The sequence below is a fragment of the Oryctolagus cuniculus genome, chromosome 5 (genome assembly GCF_964237555.1).
Source record: "Oryctolagus cuniculus chromosome 5, mOryCun1.1, whole genome shotgun sequence".
Taxonomy (NCBI): domain Eukaryota; kingdom Metazoa; phylum Chordata; class Mammalia; order Lagomorpha; family Leporidae; genus Oryctolagus; species Oryctolagus cuniculus.
In genome coordinates, this window is record NC_091436.1 from 158838359 (window position 1) to 158858766 (window position 20408).

At 46.2% G+C, this 20408-nt stretch overlaps 1 protein-coding gene across 7 annotated transcripts in view; it reads left to right on the forward strand.

The window, feature by feature from the left end:
• Nucleotides 1-18692, forward strand: part of ADTRP (androgen dependent TFPI regulating protein) — a 70013-nt gene extending 51321 nt beyond the window's left edge. For 3 of the 7 annotated variants that reach the window (XM_017344905.3, XM_051855115.2, XM_070074407.1), the window contains 3 exons: nucleotides 10009-10160; nucleotides 12489-12667; nucleotides 17445-18347. In XM_017344905.3, coding sequence (XP_017200394.1) covers nucleotides 10009-10160; nucleotides 12489-12574 — 238 coding nt within the window. In that variant the 3' untranslated portion in view covers nucleotides 12575-12667; nucleotides 17445-18347. Of the gene's footprint in view, nucleotides 1-10008; nucleotides 10161-12488; nucleotides 12668-17444 lie in introns of all 7 variants that reach the window. The other 4 variants (XM_002714177.5, XM_051855116.2, XM_070074408.1 and 1 more) reach the window with 2 other exon arrangements.
• The last annotated feature ends 1716 nt before the right edge of the window (nucleotides 18693-20408 follow it).

The following is a 20408-nucleotide window of genomic DNA, read 5'->3' on the forward strand; positions in this document are numbered from 1 at the left end:
AATTGCATTGACCATAAGCATGACAATCTGTGGCCAGAAGCATGGCTTCTCTGTACCTGAGGGTGTGTTCTGATGATGTGGGAAACTGGGAGGTTGGAGGAGGAGGGTCACGGTGGTGGGGGATGGGGACAGTGCATCCGATGCCCATGCAGCTATTCAGCAGCACCAGGCACTGTACTAAGATGCTGAGGACACAATGATGTACAAGAAACCTGCTGACCTTAGGGACTGTGTGCAAAAGAAGACCATGAAGAGATGGTGGGAAGACAGGGTGATAAGACTGCAATGGAGGGCAGCCTGGGGTGCTGTCAGTACACAGAGGTGTTCAGGCCTGGCTTCTTAAAGGGAAGGCTTATCTAAGATGGGACCCAAAGAATGATTAGACATAAGGCAAAAGGGATGTGGAAAACATCTTTAAGCAGAGAGAAGTGCATCTGCCAAGGGCTGGAGAAGCAGAGGCTATGGCTGCATTGGAGGATAGGGAAAAGCTAGGTCATGGATCAACATCAGTGAGTCAGGACTTTTAAGCCAAGTGCTTTTCTATGGAAAAGTTGTAAGCAGAGGGAAATGGTGCAGCTTATGGAATAAAGATCAACCAAAGCATGATTCTGGCCGAAGTGTGGACAAAGAGGAGCAAGATATAGAGACTGGTTGATGACATTTGTGGTGACTCAAGGGTTGATGATGTTAGCCAGCGGATGATAATATCAGTCAATTCACAAATCAAATCAGAGAGTGTGGTTGACAAAAGGTGACATCTATCACCTAGACCTGGAAAACTGAAGTTCCAAGTGGGTTAGCCATCAAGCCCAAGGTCAGTTGGTGGGGGTTGATGGTGGGAAGAACAAAGCTGGGACTTGAGCCAACTTAAGTTGAGATCTTCTGTTCCCAAATCCAGTTCTCTTTCCATTGTATCCACCTGACCAGGTATTTGTTCAACTCTCAGTTTATGCAAAGCCACTCTGCCCGATCCTGGATGCATGGGAAGGCGAAATAGCTTGACCAAGTCTCTGCACTCTGAAACCTTTTACAACATTCTAGTTGTTCTCAGCTCTATACTCGGAACAGACATCATAGGTAATGGTAATGGAACAAGCAGAAGGAAGGGATGGAGTGCTGTCCCCAGCAGGACTGTGCACAGTGAGGACAGGAGGTGGCTCGGGATTTTGTCCTTGTTATAATTAATGAGTGTTGGGTCCACTAAGCCCCATCCTTTGCTAGAATAATTACACGTGGATGAGGACCTTTTACATTGTTACACTGGTGAGAGCTTTCTTATCTCTGCCACTTCTCTAGTTAGGGGAGCTCTGACTCTTGGCTGCCTGCATCTCTATCCTTATGCAATGTGTGGATGTCCAAGGGCCCTCATGGCCACAGACGGCCACCAGCAAGTTCCACAAACTGTGGCTATCCATGGAGATGTTTGAGGGCCGTGGCTATGGGTCAGCTGTTGAGTGTGCCAATCTGAATGGTCAAATGGGGAAACGGCCCAGCGGGAGTGAGGTGAGGAACACCAGCCTGGGCCAGAGGGAGCAGGAGAAGGAAACCTGAGTGAGCTGAAGAGCTGCAGCTCTGACCTGGGGAAGCATCTCACAGCCGACACCACGTTACAAGGACCTAAAAATAGCCCCCGAGGCCGTGGGGACAGCCTTGCCTGTGGTGTTTGCTTTCTGTTATTTTTCAGCATGCAGAGTTGGAGGGCTGGTCCCCAAGTGGGAAAATCGAGTTTTGCAAAGTAGTAATGACTGCAAATCTTTCATTTCCTCTGGAGAGCTTTAGTCACCTATAAATACGGGTGCTCACTCACTCCTCCCTGCTGCCTAACCCCAAAACACCTCACCACGCTCTCTCCGAAGCAGTGGTGAGGAGAAGAAAAATAGAACTGTCCCTTAAGCTGCTTCTTATTCACTCTTTTATTGACCAAATGTTTCCCCTAACAGGGGGCTGTCCTGCTGGGAAAAGCAAAGTCATATAAGGCCAAGCCTCAACCTGTAGGAGGTTTATACTTAAGAAGTGGAAATGAGCCATGCATACAAACTGTAAGGACACAAGATGGAATGGAGTGAAATTGCAAGGAGCCATAGGATCACAGAGAAGGAGGAGCCTGAGCTGGGTGGGAAGGGTTTCATGGAAGCTGTGTGCTAGGCTCCAGCTTCAAGGACTGATGGGGTTGGCACTGCAAAACAATGGGAGAAAGTGAGCAAGAATAACACAGCCCCAAGACCAAGAGAGTGAAGAACTCGAGACAGCAATGCTCAGGAATTTCTCTTTAGCTGGGCCTATGGTGAAAGAGACTGGGATGAAATGACTTTAAAACCAGGCACTCATAGGGCCTCATGGATAGCACGCTAGAGGTGAGACACACACAGACAGTATGTCCCGAGGAACACAACCAAAGTTGAGCATATCGTAAGAGGAAAATGCGTGGAATGCGTCCACCCTACTGCTCAGCATCATAGTACACTGTAGGGCTGCACAGTTGACTGGCAGCTATGGTTTCTACTCACTACCTATCATTCTGCACCATCATAAAGTTAAAAACTCACCGAGGTGAACTAGAGGTTGTCTATCTAGAAAACAAGAGAATGTGTTTTTGCTGCTGTTTATTTCTACAGGGTTTGGGTAAGAGTGAGAAGTGTTAGTCACTAGGCCAGAGAATCATGCTTTAAAAAGTAGATCTTGACACTAGCACTTAAAATGAATTGGAGAGACAAGAGATGGGAAGCAACATAAAACAAAATAATATAAAAATAAAAATTAGCAGAATTAAGTTATCTGAGTTATTCACCGTATCTTATTCCTCTTCATGGCTATTCCACAGTTCCAGGGATCTCCCACATCTGGGTTCTTGAAGCCCCCTTCTGTCTGGGTCTATACAGGAGGTCCAGTCTTCCAAAGCCTCTGCTTCCAGAGTTCCAGTAATCCATGGGGCACTCACATACACCTGTGTTGCACACCATGCTACCCACGGCATACACTGTCCTGAGCACTGCTCTCCCCCACAAATGGCAAAGCTACCATCCCCAGCCTCCCATGCCCAGTGCCTCCACCTGGCACAGCATGAAAGTTTAGCATTGCCTTCCCTCTGTCAAGGATGCCACTGCCCATTGGCCCTCTCTGTTGATAGAAGTAGAACACCACCACTGGCCACAGCAACAACCCCAGCTGGGCTGGAACACACTAGCCCCCTGCCTTTGGTAGACCAGAAACCTGCCAATGTAGTTGCAGTCTATGCTAGTGTGTAAGCTGGTGCACACTAAGGGTGAGTGTCCCACAGAAATGCCCTTATGTCCTAGTCTTCGGGAAGATGCTTGTGACGTCACCTCCCAATCCCAGTTCCTTGGAGCTAAGAAAGAGGGTTCTTTCTGCTATGTTCTGCTCATTTGAGTGAGGTCTCCCAACAAAGCTTCCTGGGCCCCTACACATAACAATATTTTAAAACTCACGCACCATTTACACACACACACACGCACACACACACACATGTCCCCACACACCTGACTCCAATGATACATTAAGAACTGCCCAAGGTGGGTGGGGCTGGCTGTGTGGTGAATGGGTTAAGCTGCCACTGGTGACAACAGCATCCCACAAGGGGGTGCTGGCTCAAAGCCCAGTTGCTCTGCTTCTGATCCAGCTCCCTGCTGATGTGTCTTGGAGGGCAACAGAAGATGGCTCAAGGAGACCCTAATGGAGTTCCAGACACATGGCTCCTACCTGGCCCAGCCCTGGCTGTTGCAGCCATGTAGGGGAGTGAACTATGGGAGAGAAGATCTTTGTCTGTCTTGACCTCTCTCTCTGTCACTCTACCTTTAAGTATTTATTTGAAGGGCAGAGTTACAGAGACACTGGGGTGGGGGGGGAGTCTTCCATCCGATGGTTCACTCCCCAAATGGCCACAATGGCTGGAGCTGAGCCAATCCAAAGCCAAGAAACAGGAGCTTCTTCCAGGTCTCCCATGCAGGTGCAGGAGCCCAAGGACTTGGACCATCTTCCACTGCTTTCCCAGGCCATAGAGAGAGCCAGATCAAAAGTGGAGCAGATGGGACTTGAACTGACGCCCATATGGGATGCCAGCCTGGGGCCTTTAACCCAATGTGCCACAGCACTAGCCCCCATAAAATAAATCTTTAATAAGAAAAAAATAACTGGGGCTGGGGTTGAGTTCCAGGGCTAGCCACCTTGTGATAGTCAACAACAGCATACCCTTCTCCCACCTATGTTACAGTGAGTTCCCTCCCAGGGCCACTGTTGCTGTCTCCTGAAATATGACCTTGAGCTGGGACCATGCAGGTCATCTGTAACTGTATTACACAGAATCTCAGTGGGGAGAAAGGTGAAGATAGACCTGATGGTGCTATACAATGCATCCTTCTTATCAACATTTGGGTTCGAGCCCTGTTGCAGTATAAACTGAAGAGGGGTGGAGGTGAACGCTAGGAGAGGGGAGTGTTATCTACACTTCCCATTCTTCCTGCTCACCCGCAGGCCTGTAACAGAAATTAGAGAAATCAGCAGTCTGAAAGGGATAACAGCTTTGCAGTCACAAGTGGGAGACAGCTGGGACTCATCATTAAATAACAGAATAGGTTTGGCGGATTAATTGACATACAGTGGGTAAATACAAAGTAAAAATCATTAAAACAATTGTTATAAATACTTCTAATTATTTTAAGTGCATGGTCTGCAAACATGTTGATTCTATGAAGATGAATTATGAAAGAAATAATTTGGGGTAAAATTTTAAAAAGTCACTTTAAAATCCAATACATGGCTAGGTCCAATTCCAAAAAAGCTCTGTTCTGATTGGTTCAGGGTATATCCTGAGCACTGGGAATTTTTGGTCCCCAAGACAATTCTAATCTTCAGCTAAGATTAGGAACCCCCTGCCTAGAGGAACTTCCATCTGGAACCTTAGACCTGGCAGCTCCAAGGGGGACAGGGAGGCTGCGGGGACCCAGGTGGTTGAGCCCTGCTGGCCAGAAGCAAGAAGCCCAGTCCCCTGAGGGAGGAGGAGGCCTCACACAGGAAGCAGATGGTTCAGAAAGGGGCTGGGCAGCAGTTTCCAGCGCCATGACTGGGGCGTCGCGAGGACTCTCGTCATTGCTGGTGTTTTCACCATCCAGGCAAACTATTTGCCCAACACTCTCATTTCACAGTTTCTCACCACGCCTTTTATTTGCTTTATTCCGCTGGGCTGGCAATACAGAAATGAGGGTTAACACTTTAACAATTACCTGCCAAAAGCTTCCCTCTAACCCACAGGTGTTCTGTATTTCCCCACTACTAAGACACGGAAGGCCTGAATTTCCTTTCGATGCTTCGAGATTTAGAATGAGAAGACTCTAAGAGGTTTTGGGGGCTACTAGGTGGTACCTACCTGGCGTGGCTCACACAGACCTACCCCACAGGTGACTCAGGAAGGGCCTTTAACACTGCTCCCAGGAAGGAGAGGAGGGCGGGCTGATTTGATAGCGTTAACAAAGCGAGCATCAGACAAACCAAACTTGGAAGGCTACAGGGCACACGTCCCAGTCTTCCAAGGCTGCTGGCCTTGGTGGCTTAGGCAGCAGAGAGCCATCTGCAGCAGCTGCAGTGAGCAGGAGTTAAGGAGCTTCACCACAGAAAGCCATTCACATAAAGATAGAGAGCCGGCTGTGCTGGGGCACTTGGGAGACCGATGCACCCGATGGAGACCATCCCTGTCCTTGCAGAGCTGTCAGGCTAGTGGGGAAAACAACCCCGTAAGCAACAAAGGCACGGGAGCAAGTGACATAAGAACTTAACTGAATGCTGCCTGGGTGGACAATCTTCCAGAAATCTTGTTTAGAAAAATGGACTTTAAAGCTGAGGCTTGAAGCGTGAGTATGATTCCTTCAGCACAGGGCAAGCAGAGGCTGTTCCAGGAAATAGAAAACTCAGCAGCATTCCAAGTGAAGACAACAGCAGGGCTGAAGGCTCAGAAACTGCACAGCTCTGTGCGTTTGAGAACCAGGAAGGGGATAGGCATTTGGCCTGCTGGTCAGAAACCACTTGGGACACTCCTGTGTGGGGGTGTCTGGGTTCAAGTCCCAGCTCTGCTCCTAATTCTAGCTTCCTGCTAATGCACACTTTAGGAGGACACAGATGTTGGGGGAAGTAGTTGGGTCGGTGCCACCCACATGGGAGACTTGGGTTGAGTAGCTGTTTCCCGGCTTTTGTCTGGATTTATCTATCCCTCTCAGGCATTTGGGGAGTAAACCAGTATATGGGAATGCGCGCTCTCTCTCTCTCTGCCTCTCATATAAATAAACAATTAGAATTTTAAAAAGAAACAAAGGGATCCCATGTAGAATGTAGGGTGAGCAGGGCAAGGCTGGGTAGGGTGGATTCAGAAGCTTGGATGTTTTTCTGACACGGTGGAGATCCATTGAAAGAGTGGTGCCATGAGCAGATAATGCATTTAGAAAGACTGCTGGGTTACTGGTGGCTTGCAGCAGGTGCAGTGGATTGAAGGGAGCAAGGAAGCCCAGCTGGGAGATGATGACAGGAAGCCTAGCCTGGAATAAAACAGGTGCACTGGAAAAAATTTAAGAGGAACAGTGGATATGGTTTCATGGGCTGGAGCATGAGGGTGAGAGAGAGAGTAGAGCTGATATTGATGGAGGCAGGAGATGTATCACATTTTCCATCTTCCTCCAGCCCATTGTGTTTACTGCCTCTCTCTCTCTCTCTACTCACACAGGCCATATAGAAGTGATGCCAACTGACAGTGAGCCTGTCTCCTCTCTCACACCTCTCTGCATACTCGTGCCTCATGCCCTGTTTGAATTTCCATGACTTTTTCCGCTGTCAGTTAGCACTCTATGGCTTCCTTTGCACACTCTCTGTGAAGATACACAGTTGTGTAGCTGGCCTCAGGAACCTTACTTTATGAGCTTTGTACTGAAGGAAACAAAACCGCAGCAAACACTGATGTTCCAGGCCTCGAGGACAGGGCTGGGGGTTGGGGGAAGACGTCCTTATATGTAGACCATCCCATAGACATGTGCCATAGTATTAGAAAGCCCTAATGTTCAGATATAAAGGTAACAAAGTGGACTAATTACAGCAAGCTGACTGTACTGTATTCCAATCTTGCTGACCCCAAGCCGCTAGCTCTGGCCCCTTGGGGATATTTATTTCCTACCCCTTATAAATCTCTGCCCAGTCATGAGAAGCCATCATACAGGCAAGAAGCCCCTGGTTATCCCCAAACACACGCATGGGATGCACAGCGTAAGGATTTCTAGTATTGGAAGAAGAGCATTGATAAGGCTTCTTTTTGTTGTAGTCACCTCATTACAAGTCTGAGAAAAGCATCTAGATGGGCTTGGGAGAGCAGCACAGCCAGCACAAGGGCCCAAATGCTGGCCCTTGACTTGGTCAACTTTGAGACTGATGCCGCCTTACATTTTTTTTCAAATTATGGTAAAGTTCACAAAGCACAGAGTTTACCAACTTAGTCATTGTTAAGTGTACAGTTCAACAGTATCAAGTACCTCTGTATTGTGCAGTCATCATCACCATTGATCTCTAGAAACTTCCCTTCCCAACAGGAGCTCTGGGCCCATTAAACACTCATGCCCCATTCTCCTCCCCCCAGACTCTGACAGCTGCTGTTCTACTTTCCATCCCTATGAACTTGATACTAAATTCCCCACGTGAATGGAATCCTACAGTATTTGTCCTGTGATGAACTTCTTTGACTCAATGTAAAGCCCTCAAGGTTCATCCATGTGGTAGCATTACCAGAATTACGTTCCTCTTTTATTTTTATAAGTAAAATATGATTATAATTTTAAAAATAAACAAAAGGATCCCATAGGGAGTGGACAGTGGGCAGGACAGGTCTGGGTAGGCTGCCTTCAGGAGCTCAGATGTTTTTCTGACAAGGTGGAGATCTGTTGAAAGAGCAGTGTGAAAGGCAGCATTCATTTATTGTTTTCTGATTTTTTTTTTTTTCACAGTAACCAGCCTAGTGGGTGAGGGGTGGTATCTCAAAGGAGTTTTGATTTGCATCTATTGAGTCACTAGCAAATTGAGCATCCTTTGGTATGTTTATTGGCCATTTGTGTATCTGCTCTATAGAAAGTCTGTTTAAATTCTTTATCTACTTGTAACTCATTGTTCAGGGGTTTCATTGACTTATAGAAGTTCTTTCTATATGCTGGGTATTAGTCCTCTGTTAGGTCTTTGATTTGCAAATGTTATTTCCCATTGCACACTGTTGGATGTGCTTGTTGCTTTTGCCTTTCCACATTTCTGGTTGTACTCTTGGGGACATAGAGATCATCTATGAAATTTTACACCCTGGGGCCTTCTTTGACTCATTTTATCCTGGCCCTTAATTTTAGCCCTGTCTCTTCTACAAAACATCAAACAGACTTAAATTATTTGAAATGGTTGAGATCACACTTGAGTTTCTGAAAATTTAGTTAAGCACACAATTAAGTTCTTCTTAAGTCATTTGGCAACTTGGAGTATCCAAATATGAATTTTGCTGCTTCGGAAGCATAACCCAGCTTATGTGGTTATGGGGATCGGCAAGCTCCAAGAAAGCTTTCTGGGAACACCTTCTCTGCACCACCTCTCAGAGGAGATGGAAGCGTTTGAACTCCTGTCAAATGATTGCAATGTGCCAGGCCTTGTCCCACATAGCTGACATAGAACATACATATGTAGTAAATACACGTTAACTCCTGTAACCCTTCCAACAGCTTTATAAGATGTGTGCTGATGGATCTCCACCTTAAATAGTAGGGGAGGGGAACCAAAAGGTTGAATTAATGTCTGAATGCAGCATAGCTAATGGGTGGCAGTGCTAGACTTAGAATCGCAGAAGCTTGGTTCCAACTCTGCACTGTTAACCAATTATGAACTATAGCTGATGCATCAGCTTCCCCATATTTAATTTTTAAGTTATTTTGGATGTTGGCATCTTCAGTGCAGTTGGTTTCCAGCAAGCTGCCTATTTAGGCTCCACTCAAACATCCCAGATCCTCTCCTAGCATTTCTTTCCCTTCACGTGACTTTAGTGAAATGGCTTCTGGTCCACATATGAGCAAGATTGGAACCTCTCTGTAAATTCATCCATTGCTACTACTTAACACTCTATCCATGACTATATGCAGAGCTAAAATTAGAGCTAACAATTAAACCCCAGGCATATCATAGTAGTATAGCAATAAGGCTCCATCTTTGCCCCTCCCAACTCAGTAGACTTGGCGAGCTATGGAAAGCTGCGCCTGACTCTTAGACACACATGAAAACAAACCCACTTCTCTGAGAGCCAGCAAGTAGTGCCATCTTAGGTTCAATGTCTCAGCAATGATACATCTTGGGGAAAGGACTCATTCCCATTCTCGCTCACTCTCTTTGGCTAACGATGTGCTCTGTGTTCTCCTATATTCTTTTGCCAATACTGAATTTTAATGGATTAGGTAAAACAGCCCAGCCCAGCCCAACCCATGAAGCAAGATGCCTTATTGGATCAAGAAAATTTGTCTGGAAAAAATAGCAACCACAGGTCTTTGGCTACTTCAGTTGTTGACAAATACCCCCTCATATCTTTTTTTTTCTTTAATTAAGATTTTATTTATTTACTTGAGAGGCAGAGTTACAGGCAGAGAGAGGGAGAGACAGAAAGAAAGGTCTTCCATCCGCTGGTCCATTCACAAATGGCCGCAACAGCCAGAGTCAAGTCGATCTGAAGCCAGGAGCTTCTTCCAGGTCTCCCACACAGGTGCAGAGACCCAAGCATTTGGGCCATCTTTTGCTTTCCCAGGCCATAGCTGGATCAAAAGAGGAGCAGCTGGGACTGGAACCGGTGCTCATATGGGATGTTTAACCTACTACGCTACAATGCTGGCCCCGCCCCTCATACGTGTTTTAGCGCCTGCCTGAGCTATGACATCCCATCAATGCTGAGAAGATGTCTGTTGCTGCCCCTGCAATAGCCTGACCTTTGTGGCTTGTTGTTTTCTACAGGGTCCTGTGGATCTACTCTGAGACGGGCAAGTGGGTGTATCCTGTGTTTGCCAAACTCAGCCCAGTCGGTCTCGCAGTCTTCTTCTCTCTCAGCTTTGTTTTGAGCGCCGGCATCTACCTCTTTGGAGAAAAGCTCAACCACTGGAAGTGGGGTCAGTGTGTTTCTCTCTCATCCCCAGAGGACCCCCCCCCCTTTTTTTTTTACCTTTTATCCACTCCTCCTGCAAACAGAAGGAAAAACTAGTCCAGCACAGAAGGCTATGGAACTTGGTAGATGGGACTAAAGTAGGCAAAGGAAAAGCCTAGGGGCATGGGCACTCTTACAGGCCTCTGCCACATTCTCTGCCTTCCTCCCTAAAACAACACCTCTTTCACTTTAAAGCTACAAACCATCTGTTTCAAAAGCTCAGAACCCAGAGAATAAGGTAGTACCATCCCTAGCTTGAAAGAGTGGGATCGTGGTTTCCCCGCTAAAGCTGTTCACATATGCGATTCCCTGTGGGAAAGCAGTGGTCCAGATGCCTCTTAGCTCTTACCCATTGCATTGCTGGACGAGGTCAACAGCACATTGCTGGACGAGTTCTCCTCTCTCTCCTGTTAGGTTGTTTCTCAACCTTCAGTGATGCAGGTTGAGAATCCCTGATCTAGACATCTGAATCCCAAAACTCTTTGAATGCTGACATGATACTCGAAGAATTTTGGAATTTAGATTTCAAGATTAGGGATGCTCAACGGGCAAAGTCTACGCAAATATTCCAAAGTCCAAAAAACTCCAAAACCTGAAACACTCTGACCACAAACATTTCAGATGAGGGATATTCGACCTGTATGAGGTACTAGAGATTAGAGTTCTCATTTAGAGAGTCTTGGGCACTGTGGATGCATCAGTAAGCTAAGCTTTCAAATCATAGGGGGACAGCAGCCTGTTGCTTCTTTGTTATGTTGATTTTACAGTGGAAGATTTTATTCTCTTCCCCACTTCCCCTACCCCCCAGAATATTTTTGTGTGTCTGTGTGGGAAAAGTAACTACCAGAAAGTCAGTTTGCCAAATACTCATGACTTTTTTCCCCACCTAAGGAGAAGTGCAAGAACCCCACCCTGATTCTGGATGGGTCACATACAGCCCCCACATCCCCCGCCCACGGGCCGTTCTATCAAATAGCAGTAGCACAAGTGGCACCTTCCTCCTAATTTATGAGCTGGTATGAGACACAAGCCTGTGTACCGTGGAGTCCGAATTCTAGAGGGTTCTGGCCCAGTGTGAGGAGATCAAGACCCTGGAGAAATAAGCAGGCAACTTGAATCTGTTGTGTGTTTTCTGGTCCTGGAGAATTTGACTGGTTAAGAAAGTCTCAAGGCGATATCCTCTTTGAAAGTGAACACTTAAAAAATTGAATAATCAAAATTATTCCCCAAATCATGATTCCAAATCACAGGAAATTATCCAGCAAAAAAAAAATGGTGTTGACATTTCAGAGGTGTTGACATCTGATTCTAGCTAGTTTTGGCACCTTAAAGTTTTGGGTAAAGATTTCTGATGCTTTCCCCAAATCTATATTTAAAAAAAATGAAACCAAGGTATTTGAAATTTGTCAGATGTAAGAAGTTCAGGAAAAACTTGCTTACTCAGAGTTAGCAATCATTTTTAAAATCAGTTAATTGACTTCAGTAATGATTAATTTTTAAATTGTTATTCTATAGTGAATTCTAAACAGTCATTGAATTAAAAATATTTTTCCACTATATTTATTACTATTGAAATCACTGTTTCCAATACAAAACTCTTCTTAAGCAGCCTCATTGGTTAGCAGCTATGTCCAATTTTCTACTAGAATTAAGTCCCAATGAGCAAATAAACTGGCACCAACAGATGGATCCTCACTTATGTTGCACGTGTGTGAATGTTCATGTGAGTAACAGATGCTGTTGTAAGTGACTGCGTCTCTCTTTCTCTCTCAGAATGGGTATCAGAATAGTTCATAAATGTGTTACATCCTGAACAGATCCTTATTAACTAAAAAATGTCTGAGTAAGAATTGAAAGTGAAGCTACAGCCAACAAAATTGCGTGGCCCTGACCACAAAACGAAACAGAGCCACCTGCGTGAACACGCGACCCCATGTTCTTTTCTGCATACAGCACTCCAAGGCTTCCCCAAAGTGCACGCCCCGGGAACGGCTCGCAGAGGCCCCGGGAACGGCTCGCAGGGGCTCGAGAGCCAGTCCTTGCCTTGGCGGTTGCCTTCCTCCTGCTCACTGTGTTCTTCAGCAGTGTCAGACTGCTCGTCTCCCCTCCACGTCGATGTTCCTTATGTTAATACCGCAGAGCCCCAGACTTGGTCTAGCTCACACCGACCCTGCATTTCCGCACACCTCTCTCGCCACAAGCCCAGGGCTCATGCGGGAAAGTGGTGTCAGGCCGTCTCCTCCTCCCTTCTCTGCCATGTCAGCGCTTAATTTTCTTTTTCTCTTGATGATAGGACGCAAGGATGCTGACCCCAGGACACAAGTCCCCCAGGAAGAGAAAACCAACTTAAAGGAGACAGCAGACCCAGAAAGGGACTAACCCCCTGCAGGCTGACGTGGCAGAGTCTCTGATATGTGGGGGCAGCTGCAGAGACAGCCAGCTTACCCACGGCTGGAGGGACACACGCCAGAGGTCAGGGCCCGAGACCATAGATCCTCTTTCTCCTAAAGACAGTTTATAAGCTGAGAGTTCAGGGCTGGCCGAGTGACGTGGTGATGGTGCCTTGGACAGAATAATATCAATTTATGTCTTTAATTTTTAAATATTACTTAACATTATTTTCCAAAGGCCAGATTTATTTTTAAATTCATTTTCCTACATTTCTATTTCCATATAATAATTCTGTGTATTTAAGGGGCAGAGTTTGGTAATTCAGTACTTGTGTTCCACGTATAATGATCAGATCACAGTGAGTAGCATTTCACTCTCCTTAAACGTTTGTCATTCCTTTGTGCTCAGAAGCTCTATCTCTGGTTAAATGTAGAATAAATGGGTGAAGGCCGGCGCCGCGGCTCAATAGGCTAATCCTCCGCCTTGCGGCGCCGGCACACCGGGTTCTAGTCCCGGTCAGGGCGCCGGATTCTGTCCCAGTTGCCCCTCTTCCAGGCCAGCTCTCTGCTGTGGCCAGGGAGTGCAGTGGAGGATGGCCCAAGTGCTTGGGCCCTGCACCCCATGGGAGACCAGGAGAAGCACCTGGCTCCTGCCATCGAATCAGCGCAGTGCGCCTGCCGCAACGGCCATTGGAGGGTGAACCAACGGCAAAGGAAGACCTTTCTCCCTGTCTCTCTCTCACTGTCCACTCTGCCTGTCAAAAAAAAAATAAATAAATAAATAAATAAATGGGTGTAAGCTATAGTCCCCCCACGGTGCTGTGGAATACCAGACTGCCCTGCCTGCTGTGCCACGTGCCTCTGTCCTCTCTGTCTCCCTGCTTCCCAGCCCTTAGTGAGCACTGCTCTGCTCTGCACTTCATAGACCAGGTTTTGTAAAAGGAGACTTCTATTGTGGAAGTCGCTTGGAGGCCCTGGAGTCCAATCCCCTTGGTTTTAGCCTTGAAGACATTTGTGATAAGATCCTTCTGTCTCACCTAGTATCCTTGATGCTTTCACAGCAAAGGAATGCTAGCTTTAATGGCTTTTGTGACTACTTTAAAATTAACTTTGTGTGAGTGAAGTTGAACGCATTTCCCTTTGATCATTGTGTACAGCCCTTGCCTATTTTCCTACTGGACTATGGTCTTTTGACTTTTTGTTTGCTAAACTCTTTAATGGAGCCAATAAGCCTCTCACTATAATATAAATTTAAAAATATATTATCTCAAAAAATAATAAAGAAAATGCTTTTCAAAATAAAAATAGAAGAATTGTATCATGGGGCTGGCATGGGAGACCTGGATGGAGTTCCAGGCCCCTGGCCTCAGTCTGATTCAAACTTGGCTTTTGCAGCCATGTGGGGATCCATGTCTCTGCCTCTCTGTCTCCACTGTCTTCCCCCCACCCCACCCCTGCTTTTCCAATAATATAAATAAAAATTTTTTTAAAAAAAATTTATCGTGAGATGACTCATATGCTACTCTAAAGCATGGTCCCAGTGGAGCAATGCTTAATCAAAAACAAAAATACAGCTTCCTTTTACTGTTCTTATCTTCTAACTTTACAGCTCTGTGCTCAAAGATAGTCCACTTGGGAGTCTGGGAGCTCCCTTCACCCAGCCTCTGCTCACCCAGTTTCCTCCTGCCAGTGCTCAGCTGCGTCTTCTTGCTGGAACTGCTGTGCTGCGGATTTACGCTCATCAGTCCTCAATCCCCTTCCCTGTAGCCCCTGGCTTCCCCCCAGCCAACTGTCTTCCCACCCTTCTCCAGAGCAGCCCATTGAAACTAGATCAGTGCTCTGCGAAATTTTACTTGAAAGCCTAGGAGTAGCTTTTATGGTGTAGACACATAGGTGTAAGTCCTTGAGAATGCTATTTTTATTTACTATTTATGTATATTATTTTATATATCTTGTTGTAAATATTGCAATAATAAAGTATACAATAATATATAATATTCACAGTAAGGTTGATTAAAACAATGGTTTCTTTGCCAGGCCAGGAGAAAATGTTTAAATTTTGCACAGGTGAAGGTTAACCATTTGGCCTAAAATATCCCAAGCCCTTGGAACTATGTGCCAGGATAAATGTTGGACTAAGATAAGTAGGGGAGGCTCTAACTCCTGAGTTGCCAAGTGGGAGACTTCCAGTGGAAAAATGCCCTTGAATTGAGGGTAACAGTTTGGACAGACAACATTATTTCTCGATCAGAGTTTGAAATCCATTTTGTGGATTCAGATTGAATAAGATACTCATATGTGAAATATTTCTCAGTCAACAGTTTCCTTATGTCCAATCACCCACTACAGAAACATGGTCAGAGACAGATTCTGAAGACTCAAAGAAACCTAGAAACTGCTCCACTCCCTGAGAACTTTAAAGACCCACCCCTCCTCTGCCTTCTAGAAACAAAAAAGAAAAACACGATTTCTGAGTTCTCATGCCATTTACGCCTCTACAGAAAAGCAATGACTGCTGATGCTCCGCACAGGGACCTCTGCAGCCTGCTGGTGGGGATGTGGGGGTTTCCTGGGGCTCTGGGGCTGCGTGGTTTTGAATGAAGGAACTCTCGGATGAAGCAGGAGGAGCCACCTGCTCCTCCCCTGATGGAACTCCCCAGCGCCACCTCTGGTCCTTGCTAAACCTTTGCATTCCGCTGCATTTATTAAACAGGGAGGGGAGTCGCCATCGTCAGCACCCGAAGGAGTGAGTGAGGCTATGATTGCCCTCGGGCTCAATGGGCTGGGGGTTGGTAAGCAACATGGACCAAGGAAACTTTAAAAACCCTCCTCAAATCCTCAGACTGACCACACGAGGCTCACATCTGAGAGTTTATGTTGACCAGACTCTTGCACGGGAGGGAATTGGCAGTTGTTCAATTGCAAAGTTTATTAAGAGCTCAAGGTACACCCTGCAGAAGAGAGAAGGTAGCGTGCTTTCAGATCTAACATAGAGAAAGTCTAACTGGGGTGGACAGAATTCACGTGAAAAATGGAAAGTGGAAGTAGAAATGAAAGCAATACACAACCTACAAAACTAGGTAGAGGGGCAGGCGCTGTGGCGCAGCGGGTTAAAGCCCCGACCTGAGGCGTCGGCATTCCATATGGATGCCAGTTCTAGTCCCGGCTGCTCCTCTTCCGATCCAGCTCTCTGTTGTGGCCTAGAATAGCAATAGAAGATGGCCCGAGTCCTTGGGCCCCTGCACCCACGTGGAGGCTCTTGGCTCCTGGCTTCGGATCAGTGCAGCTCTGGCCATTACAGCCATCTAGGGAGTGGGCCAGCAGATGAACGACCTCTCTCTCTCTCTTTCTCTCTCTCTCTCTCTCTGTAACTCTGTTTTCCAAATAAATAAAATAAATCTTTTAAAAAATACTAGGTAGAACTAGGTGCTGCTGGAGTGACTGGCAGAGTTTCCACTGCTGAGGGAAGCAAGAGGAGCAAGAAGAAGGGGGAGTTCTGATCTCAGAGACATTGAGAGGGTGGAGACAGGGATGGTCTCAGGGCTGTGTGACCAAGGAGACCGCTGTCCTAGAATCTGCTGCCTTCGACCTTCATGCAGAATGACCTCATGGTGGTTAAGGGACCCCATAGAGCTTAAGGTCACCAGTCATACTGTGGCAAGGGCTGTTCCAGCAGGGTGAAGGTAGAAGGTATTTAATTCTACTGCCACTTAAAGAATGGATGGAGGTAGCAGGGTTTGATGGGTGAAGCATGGGATTAAGGGGCATGATACTGCTATTGTTATAGTAGACTGGAGCCGCCAACAGACTTCCAGAATAAAGGAAAAGACAGTAGGTGAGCGAAGTTTCCAGAGCTGGATAGGAGGGCTGGTGTTGTGGAGCAGCTGGTTACGCTGCTGCTTGCAACACTGGCATCCCATGTCGCAGCACCAGGTCAAGGCCTGGATGCTCCACCTGTGATCCAGCTCTCTGCTAATGTGCCCGGGAATGCAGTGGAAGATGGCCCAAGTACTTGGGTCCCTGTCACCCATGTGAGAGACCACGATGGTGTTCCTGGCTCCTGGCTTGGAAGTGGTCCAGTCAGTCCTGTCTGTTGCAATTATTTGGGGAGTGAACCAACAAGCAGAATATCTCTTTCTCTCTCTGTCACTCTGCTTTACAAATAAATAAATGGATAAGTCTTTTTTCAAATCAGATTCACAGTATTTGGCAATATTTAGGAATAATAAGGTCTAAATAAAATTTTATAAATTGTAAAGCTCATATACAGATCTATACAAGGCTATATATGGATGTATGGAGGTTGGTAGAAATGGAAGTCGTTCCATAAAAATACTATAATAAAGCATAATACTATACTTTCAGTAGAATGAAGCCTTTACTGAATTTACTAAAAACTATCCCATATGCTACTGCTTTCCTAAATGGGCTGACACAATGCTTTGATCAGAGGTAACAGAATAACCCTAATTAGATGAACACTCAATCTTCTGTTTCCTCACTAATCTGATGTGGTCTCTCTGTCTCCATCTCTGAAGTTTCAAAGTTTCACCGTGGATTGTACACACTCTGCAAACACTTGCCAGAAGCAATAGTAATCCGTGCCTCCAGTTAGACACGCACAGCTGCATGGAGGCAAAGAGCACCAGTGGTCAGTTGGCTACTCTGAGCCTAGTGGAGAGAGATAGAACTGCTTCCACCCATGCACTAGTGGAAGCTATTTTATCCAAGTCTGCTAGACTTGGAAAAGCCTTTGCTTGACTTCTCATTGCTCCAAGTCAGGATGAATCTCTAGCCACACAAAATACCTGTTTTGGAACCCTGACGCCTGAGGTTTCTCTCTGTTCTTGCTCACACAGGTGACATGATGCAGCCACGGAAGAAGAGGAAGTGATCCCATGCATTTTCCAAGAATCAAGGAGGAAGATAACACAAGAGTTTTGTTTTGTTTTGTTTTTCCTCCTCTCTCCTTTTCTTTTAACTTTCTGGTTGGGGGAAGTAGGAAGATAGAAATGTGCAGGGAGTGATATTTAAATTTCGTAAGAGGAGTATGGAAGTAGCTTCATTTGAGGACACTTGACTTTTTGGAAAGGCGACTACATGTGCCCAGATCAACTTCTTCCGTCTCAGAATTTGTTACCTTGATCTGACCTGCATGCAGGATGATCTCTGGTGAAAATAGGGCCAGATGTCAAGTTCACATAAATTTAGCATTGCCGAGTATTGGGAGAGAGAGAGAAAGAGAGAGACAGACCAACCTCACTTTACGGAGAACCTAGATGAGATGTCACCTGTGTGAGGCCAAAGCTAGCGTCAAAACTATGATGGCTCCCATTGCCCAGATCTGACTGCTAGTCCTGGGCCATTTTTAAAGCACCCCAAACTTCCTAGAAAAATAAACATTTTGGTAACCTAGGTATGCTTATGAACTTATCACCTAATTTTTTCCCTCAACCTAGAAATGTAGAGAGATAGAGATTACCAAAGGTATCTGTCTACCTGGAATGATAGCAAGTGAATCAGAGCTATAAGAAAATAAATTACCAAAAATAATGGGAAACATTTCCCTGTTGGGAGCAGGGATTCATACATGTTGAATGTGGTGACATTGACAAAATCTCTTTCATGGGAATGTCCATTAATTCATCCAATAAATGTCGTATGTTGTACCTGGGAAAGAGTCTAGATGGAAAACGATGGACTTCTGAAGACTGTCGAGATTTTGCGAGGTTGAACAAAGCTGATTATTAGGTGATTAGCAAGGATTCATGACTCCTCCTTTGATTTTCCCTAGTTAGGATTATTTTTGGGGGGAGAGGCTTTTTTAAAAATTATAAGTGGCTCTCAGTTTGTGTGTGGGGTGTGTGTGTGTGTGTGCAACTTGTTGAAATGCTTGCTTAGTATAGAGTTGGGCTTCTGTGTACAAATTTAATTGAAAATGAATCTTAATGGAGAATGGAACTGTGAAGGGGAGAGGGAGAAGGAAGAGGGGTAGGAGTGTGGGTACAGTGCAAAGAATAACTATATTCCTGAAGTTGTGCTTATGAGACTTGTATTCCTTAAGAAATAATTAATTCATTTAAAAAATTATAAGTGGCATGTGTCTACTGTGGGTAAATGTGTTTTTTTTAAGATTTTTTTTGAGAGTCAGAGTTATGGAGAGAGAGAGAGAAAGAGAGAGAGGGGGGGAGTTTTCATCCACTGGTTCACTCGCCAGATGGCCACAACAGCAAGGGCTGGGCCAGACCAAAGCCGGGAACCTGGAGCTTCTTCTGGGTCTCCCACATGGGTGGCAGAAAGCCAACCACTTGGGCCATTTTCAGCTGCTTTTCCCAGGCCATTAGTAGGCAGCTGGATTGAAAGTGGAGCAGATGCTGGCGGCGCGGCTCACTAGGCTAATCCTCCGCCTTGCGGCGCCGGCACACCGGGTTCTAGTCCCAGTAGGGGCGCCGGATTCTGTCCCGGTTGCCCCTCTTCCAGGCCAGCTCTCTGCTGTGGCCAGGGAGTGCAGTGGAGGATGGCCCAAGTGCTTGGGCCCTGCACCCCATGGGAGACCAGGAGAAGTACCTGGCTCCTGCCATCGGATCATCGCTGTGCGCCGGCCGCGGCGGCCATTGGAGGGTGAACCAATGGCAAAGGAAGACCTTTCTCTCTGTCTCTCTCACTGTCCACTCTGCCTGTCAAAAAATAAAAAATAAAAATAAATAAATAAATAAAAAAGTGGAGCAGATAGGACTTGAGCAGGTGCTCAGGTAAGATGATGGTGTTGCAGATGGTGGCTTAACCTGCTACGCCATGACGCCAGCCCCAGGTTAATGTGTTTGAGTCTACTAAGGTGTCACCAAGATCCTGCAGGTTGGGGTATAGACACAGGAGTCTGTTGTCCTTGGACTTCCCGGTTGAACACTATATGGGAGAAATTTGGTAAGAATGGACCCCAAGAACAATCTAAAAGCGAAGAATATCCCACTAAGGCAAGCATCCCAAGGAAAGACTGGAACAGGCATCAAGAAAGCTGCTCCCTCCCTACTGCTTTTCTGCTGCTCTGTGGATGTGAGCTCAGGTCTCCTTTGGACTGAGCTGAGAACGCCACCCTCTTTCCCACACCTGCTGCAGCCTCTGGGCTGCTCGAGCACCGGGTCCTAGCAGGGGCCCAGAAGCAGCTGTCAGTGGAAATTCCCCAAATACGAAGCCCGCAGGGGATCGCCCAAATTTTCCACACCCCAAAGATGACTGGGCTGCATACTTCTCACAGTCCTAGTAAGCGCGTGGCCGGGCTGGGCCTGCAGGTTTCTATTTGTGGCTTCAGCGTCCCCAGGACCAAATTAAACCCTGATTGCGGCATGCCTGGCCACTGTACACTATCTGTTCCAACACTAGAAATCCTCAGAGCCAGTTCCCGTTGAGCACAGAGGTGAGCTCTCAGTGCTTCCTGCAGCTTGGGAAGGGGTAAGCAACAGGACAGCTACACTGAACTCTGATTAAGCATTCGCTAAAAGTTCATAGACCTCAGGGCTGTGTTAGGCCCTTACTAGATAAAAATGGCACCAACAGAAACCAAATGGTGATACCAGCAATACGGTGTATTTGTACAGGGTCACGAAATTTACAATCACTCTCACTCATTTCAGCCTCACAGAAACTTTGTAAATAGAAACTATTCTATGTTGTCCCTTTAAGAATGAATTGCTGAGAGTGTTGTGCTGGTACGCGTTTAACAACCCACTCTGGGCACAGGCATTTCGAGCCCTGATTAATAGTCGGTGCGAGTTTTCATGGTGTAAACACTCCCTCCACGGCTTTCTTCAAACTCCTAACATTTC